General features: G+C 38.6%; 1 protein-coding gene across 1 annotated transcript in view; it reads right to left on the reverse strand.

The window, feature by feature from the left end:
- The window catches only part of ly75 (lymphocyte antigen 75), a 22,785-nt gene extending 15,182 nt beyond the window's left edge, over positions 1-7,603 (reverse strand). Inside the window, exons 1-8 of the mRNA XM_054607482.1 lie at positions 7,222-7,603; positions 5,840-6,211; positions 4,219-4,392; positions 3,747-3,908; positions 2,225-2,344; positions 1,343-1,483; positions 224-421; positions 1-107 (exon numbers count right to left, since the gene is read on the reverse strand). The exon at positions 1-107 is cut by the window's left edge and continues 54 nt beyond it. Of these exons, the coding sequence (XP_054463457.1) occupies positions 1-107; positions 224-421; positions 1,343-1,483; positions 2,225-2,344; positions 3,747-3,908; positions 4,219-4,392; positions 5,840-6,211; positions 7,222-7,324 (1,377 nt within the window). The 5' untranslated portion in view covers positions 7,325-7,603. The remainder of the gene's footprint in view (positions 108-223; positions 422-1,342; positions 1,484-2,224; positions 2,345-3,746; positions 3,909-4,218; positions 4,393-5,839; positions 6,212-7,221) is intronic.
- Positions 7,604-9,066: the final 1,463 nt, after the last annotated feature.

Genomic DNA, 9,066 nt, shown 5'->3' on the forward strand with positions numbered 1-9,066 from the left:
TTGGTCCCAGTAGGTGAAGGTGACCGGTGCCTTGTCGATCCATTTGAAGACAGTGTGGTTCATGCCGACACCCATCAGACCGATCCAGACATCCAACAGCTTCCCGTCTGATGGGCCATAACACACATAAGAACAGCACTTTAAAATAATAAATAATAATCTAACTCAAACCTTCTAAACAGAGTTTCGGTGGGAGAACATTTTCATTTTTCTTTTAATTTACCTGCATGGAAATTAGTGCTGATCATCTCTTGGCTGTCAACGGAGTGGAGGCTGGCCAGAGAGCCTCCTCCCTCTGTGTGGTTACAGTGCATCTGGGCATCTGTAAAGTTTTGAGGCGTGTCCTTCACTAACTTGTAGCACCAGCCATTCCATGGGACCCAACCTTCTGCGCACACCGTTTTGTTATATACAAAAGATTCTGTAAAGAAGGACCAAGACGGACACAGGCTGTGAGGGAGAGTCAGGTCAATTTCATTTCTATATCCCACAAATCACAAATCTGACTTAAAGGGCTCTATGAACAGGGACAAACACGCAAACATGCCATAGCTGTCATATGAACATATGAAGGAAAGTAAAAGAGAGAAAGGGTACAACTGACATGAAATGAAGAGAGAAAAGATAAAGGTGGTGATATGCACCTCATATGCTGGTTGCAAACCGCCATTAAAAACCAAGTAGAAGACAAAGAAGAAGAACCAAAGCAGCATCACATAGAGTATTTAGATCAATTTTAGCCACACTTTTGGGAGTGTGGGGCTTCAAGGGTCCTGTCATTCATCTTTCAGTTGGGTCAAACAAGACACTTTGGTTATGTTGGATGTATTGTGAATCTATGAGCTGTTTAAAGCTTCTAGATCTCTAGCCTTGTTTTTAGCCAACATCTACTACAAACTATTGGATGGATTGCCATGACATCTGCCTCAGATGTTCAAGATCCCTTGAGGATAAATTCTAATGATTTTGGTGATCCCACGACTTGTCCAACTCAGAATTAATCGTAATAACTCTGGTGACAACCTGTATTCAAATTTTTTACATGTCAAATACAAATAAGACCAAAAACCTGCAAAGCTAATGACATTCCACTGCAGCTGTAATTTGTGTTTGTCACAGAGTAGCATATGCTAGCATTCTAACATGATAAACTAAGATTGTGAGCTTGGTAAACATTAGACCTGCATAACATCAACATGTTAGGATGCATTTAGCTCAAAGCACAGCTGTGCCTTAAATGCAGCCTTAGAGAGCTGCTGGCATGGCTGTTGACTCTTAGTCTTACTTAAATACAATTCAGGGGAAATGGAAGTGCAGACAGTAATGGCAGCAGCTAACCTACCTGTTGGCGCCTCCCGAGAGGCATTGACGCTCTTCTTGCAGATGTATGGCAGCCGTTTGTTGCACCCCTCAGATTCATAGCTCTGTTTGGAGTTCAGGACTCCACAGTCCGACTCAGAACTAAATGAAGTGGATGGCATTCCTGTCAAACACATTCCCCCACACACACACACACACACACACAATGAGGGGAAAGAAAATCACACACTGGCTGAGACAGCAGAGCAGAGGAGTGGCATTCAAGTTCTTTGCAGGTTCCGCTTATCACCTGGGTGTCACACAGAGATGATAAATAAATGAAATGTTGAAAAGAACGGTTCAACACAGTGACCCGCGCAAATTACAGCAGCCACTAAGAGCTCATATCAGCAGAGGGCCAGATGGCTGCAGTTTCCTTGACGTTCACACTGCAGCTTAAGAACAACATCTTCCCTTTGAGAAGAGGAAAAAAACAAACCAGCAAACATATTACAATAGCTAGAAGGCTTTATAAAGCCTTCCATTCAGTACCATTAATGAGTTATTCAGCAACAGTGGCAACCCCAACGCCACACTGTGTCCAAAAAAAACAGGCACAACGAGCTTCTTTGCAACACTGACCGCATTGTTTCTCTGACAGACACCAAGTCTAAGTTTACAGAAGGGCAGCGACAACAGCAGATCACGACAGCACGCAGAGTTTGGTTTGCTGGATGGGGTAGGTGTTTTTCAGCCACAATTTAAGTTGCAAAATCTTTATCTTTGTAGCAGAACTGTTGAGCTTTATCACTTTCAGATAAACATGTGTTTAAATGTCATTTACATAGATACTCTCAGTAATGGGACAAAGATTAGAAATTAAAACAAGGGAAAGACAAACATATTATATTTTAATCAAGATCACCTGTTTCCCAGCGCAGGGTTGATAGAGGGGAACCATCTGACCACTGCCAGCCATGAGAAGTGTCTAACTGGTGAAGGCCGATCCACATCCTCTCAGGCATTGTGTCAAGGCCGTCCAAAACTGCACAATGCAACCAAAGAGCACAGTCAGCCATACATTTAAAAAACAAACATCAAGTTCATTTGGGATTGTTAAAAACAAGAAGCACGGGGAAAAACCATCAGTTGAGTCAGGATGAGAGAGAGGAGAACAGTCGAACCCCAACTCGAACAAAACAGCAACTGGTAAACCACAGTTCCCTTGTGGTTTTCAACTGTCACAAACACTATGAAGCCTTGGCAACATGTGCGCTCTGAGGAGTCTAAGTGCATTAACTTAAGAACATACAATACTCTGGATGCAAGAGATAACCTGTTTGATGATAATCATGGAAACTCCACAAATTTAAAAGAAAATAGCTTTTACGGTGTTTTTGACAAATAACCAAATAAGACATTTAGGACTGAAATGCATCATTGAGCCTTCAGGACTGTTTAGGTAACTTTTTATTTAGATATTCTTGAACTTGTTTTTATGGTTTTCAGCTGATGTATCATAGGCATGACAGTGAAGAAGCCAACAGCTTGACGAACAAGGTTTTCATAAAAGGAGAACAGAAGACGAAATAATAGAAGAAGAGGGAAAAAAGCCTCCACACGCAGTCAGTAGTCAGGTTCAGCCTTTGGTGACTCATTTGCAGCAGTGATGTGCTGTTAATGAGGCCGCACTTCCACTCGCACAAATAATCGTTCTAGTTTCACCTTTTTGTTCTTTTATTTTCATATACAGAGCATTAAGTAAGAACAACCTAATAATCTGACAAAATAAAACATAACATCACATGAAGTCAGTTAGAAGTCTCACTGTACATAAATCAAATGAGACTGAGTCTAAAGATTATTTTTGAATTCCTGATCTTTGTTTATTAAAACACATTCTTCAAGTTCACTGACTAAATGGGTATACTTAGATGATGTGATACTTGCCTGTGATAACAAGCAATATATTAGAGGTAATTAGTGATATTATTAACATCAAAAGAAAATCACTTTGGTTTTGTGTGGCATTTGGGCATGAGTGAAATAGATGTAGATGTATTTTAGATCTCTCTGTTTTCTTTCTTGAAATAGTTTATAAACTTTAAAAAGCCTTAAAACAGTATAATTATAGCTTCTAGACTTTGACAGACGCAGGCCAGCTGCTATATTTAAATAAAAGGATATATTTTTAGTTAGTTTTGTTTTAGAATTAACAAAACTGTTGCCAACTTTAATTCTTTTTTATAATTTTTTTATAATTATACATGCTATGAATGGGTATGTTAGGAAGCATTCCTCTCATACCAGAGCATTACATTGTGTCTATTGCTGAATCCAACACGTCCAACGAGAAGTCCTTAACTTTGACTACTTTGTGCTTTGGATTTTTGTCAGTTTATAAGTAGAGTAGAAACAAGAACATGGGAAGAAGAAGTCAGTCTCACAGGTTTTGGAGTGGAGATCGTTGGGCTCAGACACACTCAGCAGGTCAGCTCCCTGACTGCGACATGAATCCAGAGCTTGCTGCCAGGTCACTGCGGCACTGGAAACAAACTCATAGCAGGAATCCCCTTCCGGCCCGGCAAACAGAGTCTTGCAACCCTCCTCTGTAAGGTCAAAAAGAGACGGTGTCAGTGTGAGAATCTGAGTGTGCCGTTTTGTTGATGCTGGATGTAATCCAACAGGATTTGTAACAGAGAAAAATAGATCGTGACTCAGCTTTTAACAGATATTTTAGGTCATTATCCAGCCATGCAATGGAAATGGAGCCAAATAAAGATGATCTCATAGTAATGCCAATATTATAAAAAAGGGGCTGCAGAATGTCGCCATTAGGAGTGAAAGTAAAAGTAAAAGGGCCAAAAATTGTGAAACTCATGAATTTTTTTTTTTTTTTAATAGTAATGGAGAACATGCCTGGTGTTAGACAGTATCCCTTATTTCTGTCTTTGTCGTGGTCGGATGTGGTGGCACACCAGGACAGTCCAGGGAAGTCCTTGTCTGGGAGGCACCCATGATGCCAGCTGCCGTTGTGTTTGAAGGGGAACTCACAGGGAGAGCCGGCAGAGTCCCCCCCGTTGGTGTGGACAACTACACAGAGAGCAGAGGTGACGAAGAGCAAAGTCAAAGACATATTACAAGTCTCATTTCTAAGAGAACCAAAAAAAAAAACCACCAAACCACTTCTTCTTTTTCTCAAGAACACATCTTGCAGATAATACCACCAAAGTTAACTAGGGTGAGTGGACAGTCTTTCATATGAGACATGGTTGGACAACATGGTTGGACAGAAATTTGTTTTCTTGTGATCAACTGAACCACAAAGACAGAAAACCTTCAGACATAGTTAAGTGTCGTAATTTTGCAAATGTAAAAGGATGACTAATATTGAACGTAGGTTTGTACATAGGCACCTCGCCCTGAACTTACATCAGAGCCTGTGTGTTGGCAAATAAAATGAAAGACTATGAGCAAGGAGAAATCTGAGTCTATTATGAAGAAGTACCAAGTGAGCAAAATAGGAAAGGTGTTGTCTCTTTAATGCATCGTCATGCCGATCTAGATCCCCTACATCTGTGTTTTTAAATTAAAGTTGTATAATGAAGTAAGCATGCACCACTCACACTAGTATTCTGGGTTTTATGGATATTCATCTAAAGTCTAAAGTGATTCCTTTACATTGTTTACACAGATTATTTGGACAATAAGTATTATATTATTTGAAAAAAAAAAAAAAAAATATTCCCCTCACTTAATGCTATTGTAATTCTTACAAATGATAATCAACAAGAAAGCTACATTTTTATCAAAGTTAGTAGACTACTACCATAGTTATTGGAAAAAATGAAAATTGTGCAGTTTAAAGACCTAAAATTAGTAACACTCAAGCTTTTCTCTGCCCTCTCTCATGGATAATTTTGAATGTAATATACAGAAAACATGCATTTATTGTAAATAACAGTTCTACATATGTGTTAAGGTGTAGTTGTTTGATGAGTTAGGGTGCCCCAACAGAGCCATGCAGTGGGCACTACCCATGCAAACAAAAGTGAAAGTCAGCTTTTACGTTGCTCTACCAGACACAGACCTACATATGCACAATCATTAAGCACACACAAAGGAATGCCCCTAAAATTCTCTGGAAACCGAGACACTGGGTTTCATAAGAAGTCCTATTTCTTAACCTGGAATTTGACACACCATGTTGTTACAGAGCACAAAGGAGTGGTGATTAATAGGAATGAAGATAACCAACCAGTCAAGTTCTGTTTAAAATGCACAACAACCTGTTTGGTCATGTGGCACAAAAGTCGGCAATGGTAACACCTACAAGAGTGTGCAACAGTATGACAAGGTTAAAATTGAGGAAGTTAGTTTCCCACTTAAAACAAACTACACTACTTCCATTTGTTGACGGATAATATTCTCATTAGTCCGTAGTGACGGCTCGAAAAATGGACAGCACAAGGCACTTTTTGGCAGATCTACAGAATAAAAACAAAATCTCTCAGATAAAGACAAGGGAAACCACACTCACCATGGTACAGCTTCTGGCAGATGTAGTCCTGGGATCCTCCTCTTACCCAACTGTCATTAGCGTCCCGTTTGGTGGCAACTTTGCCATCGCTGACCACCAGGGCCATTTCATAAACAGTGAACACGGCCCCATCCAGGCAACGCCACCACAGCAGGATGTTGGAGCCACAGTCGACCAGGGACAAAGTCTTGGAGGGGACGTCCAATGCCAAGCAGAGGGACGTGTCCACATGGAAGAGCCGGTGACCCGAGCCCCACTTCCACAGCTGGGACATGCCCTTCTGGTCGCAGGGGGTGAGACTCAGGTTTGTCGAGGCTGCTGTCCCCAGACACATCCCTGTGCTCGAGTGTTGGATGCTGAAAGCATCCTCGTCTGTGGCGATGGGACGGACAAAGAAAACAGCACAGTCAAAAACATTACAGATTATTTTCTTTTACAATTAAGATCTAAACTGGAGACTAAAAATATTACTGAGTTTATGTGATCTTTTTAGGCCATACAGGCAAAATCACAAATAAAAATCCTTGATACATAATTGGCAAAATGACAATAACAATGACTATAATTTAGTCCATTGCAATCATTTCCTCACTGCTTTAGGGAGGTTTTAGGGGCAATAATATGCATTATAGCTTGGCAAAATAACATATAAATGTAAAACAAAAAATGATTATCTCTTTAAAATACTTTTAACTGATGGAAAGAAAGCCATCAGAAATAAATTGCTACAGGCAATCCCCCAAACCAATGAAATAACCAGTATGGAGAAGAACATTTTTATCAGGGGATTAAAAGTAAAAAGAATTGGCAGGATGCATGTACAGTATATATGTGCAGAATCTATATATCATATATTACAACTGATGGGAAGTTATCTGAATAAAGAAAAAGCAGTGAGTAGACAAAAATAACCAAATTAAATAGTTATGGGTGATTACAGCAAAACTATGAAACAATGACTTTTGCATACACTTTCCACCCACACAGGCTTTATGAAATGAAAAACAATATCATGTTACAGCTTTATTGTATAGTGTTGCAAGCTTTCCAGGCTTCCTTTACATCGAGCAGGAGCTTTAGCCTACATGATAGGAGAGCTGTTTACAGACGTGCATGAGCTAACAGGGAGGGATGAGTATGCAATTTGTTTGAGCTGTCAGAATATGGAGAGGCATCAAACCCAGTGTGTGTGTGTGTGTGGGGGGGATGGGAGCAATGTCAAACTACCAACCAAGTGAAGTCAGAGCTGGTTGTGCATCTGCCTGCACTTGTTGTTTTCTAGCAGGTTTGGAGCCATTGTCCTGGGATTCATGACTTATTACCGAGCTGAGTTACACAGAAAACGAAAGCAAAGTGTGTGTGAGCTGGAGGTGGCGACTTACCGAAAGCTTCAACGCTGGCTGGTGAGCAAGTTCCCAAGAACACCGTTGTCCCCAGCACAGTCAACAAACAAAGGCAAAGTGTCGCTCTGGATATGTCCGGCATGCTGACGGCAGAGTCCTTTCCTTGGATTCATAAATAACACAAGTCCTCCCGGAGTGCTGCGCTGTATAACTATATATATATATATATATATGTGTGTGTGTGTGTGTGTGTGTGTGTGTAGAGGTCGATCAATAACTGAGCTCCGAACCGAAAGTGATTGGACAACCCAACACGAGCCCAGCTCCCCCGACTGTCAGCTGTGTGATCGAGAGTCCCGCGCCGACGACAGCGTGAAGCTCGCACAAGCCTCAACCTGAGAGGAGGCTTCCGGTTTAGGGTGGAACAGACTGGGATTATATATCCACCAGTAAGTGATAAAAGGATGTTAATGTTTAATGCATGGTGAGAATAAAATAGTTTATTGTAAGGCACACCCTGAATCACCGAGAATACATAAATATATATATATAATATTATGTCTTATTTATGTCTGAATTAGCAGGTAAATGCATAATGTTTAATAATAAATAAAAAAGTTTATTGTAAGGCACACCCTGAATCACCGAGAATACATATATATATAAATATATATATATATATATATATATATGTATATATTATGTCTTATTTATGTCTGAATTAGCAGGTACATGTATAATGTTTAATACAAATAAAAAAGTTTATTGTAAGGCAAACCCTGAATCACCGAGATTATATAAATATAAATATATATGTATAATATTATGTCTTATTTATGTCTGAATTAGCAGGTAAATGCATAATGTTTAATAAAAAATAAAAAAATATTGTAAGGCAAACCCTGAATCACCGATAATATATAAACATAAATATATATGTATAATATTATGTCTTATTTATGTCTGAATTAGCAGGTAAATGTATAATGTTTAATAAAAATAAAAAAGTTTATTGAAAGGCAAACCATGAATCAGCGAGATTATATGTATACACACATACATATATATGTATGTCTGTATATATATATAATATTATAAAAATTATGAAAGGCAAACCATATATATATATATATTACATACATATATATGTATATATATATATATATATATATATTATTATTATATATATATATATATATATATACACATACATATATACACATACATATATATGTATGTGTATATAAATAATATTTATTATATATGTCTGAATTAGCAAATCAAAATTATGAGATCCTCTCTATTTTTGTAAGTATATAAACATATAAATATATACATATGTGTATACATACATTTATTAGATTCTAGATCAAGCAGACAAAAACAGAGAGTATCTCATATTTTTTTGAAAATAGCCTCTGAGATATTAACGAGCCTAAATCAAAATTTACTAAGTCAAATCACTAATGAGATGAAGTTTGACTGGCTCATTTTGACTGAATATCGCATAACTTTGACTTTGCACATGACCATTTTTAATAAGGCTTTCTCATAATGTTGACTCACTTAAATGTTTGAAAGTTAAGGGTCTAAACAAGGCTTTGATTCTGAAGGCGACATGTGTCGTCTTCCGTCGTTGCTCTTTTGGTTTGAGCCCTCCCTTCACAGTACAGACTGCTACTGCCGCCTTCACGCCCACTCGGTTGTTTCCGTCAACACTTTGTGTTTCATCCACCGACTGCAGAGGACGTGCAGCAGAGCATTAATGATGTATCTAATGTGTACAGTAGCACTTAATGTTTGTATTTGTAAACGTAGCAGCTGGTATGAATTATTAATCACTCTGATGTCAGATACTACCAGAGAGAGCTAATAGCTGCACTT

The sequence above is a fragment of the Anoplopoma fimbria genome, chromosome 2, assembly GCF_027596085.1.
Source record: "Anoplopoma fimbria isolate UVic2021 breed Golden Eagle Sablefish chromosome 2, Afim_UVic_2022, whole genome shotgun sequence".
Classification (NCBI taxonomy): domain Eukaryota; kingdom Metazoa; phylum Chordata; class Actinopteri; order Perciformes; family Anoplopomatidae; genus Anoplopoma; species Anoplopoma fimbria.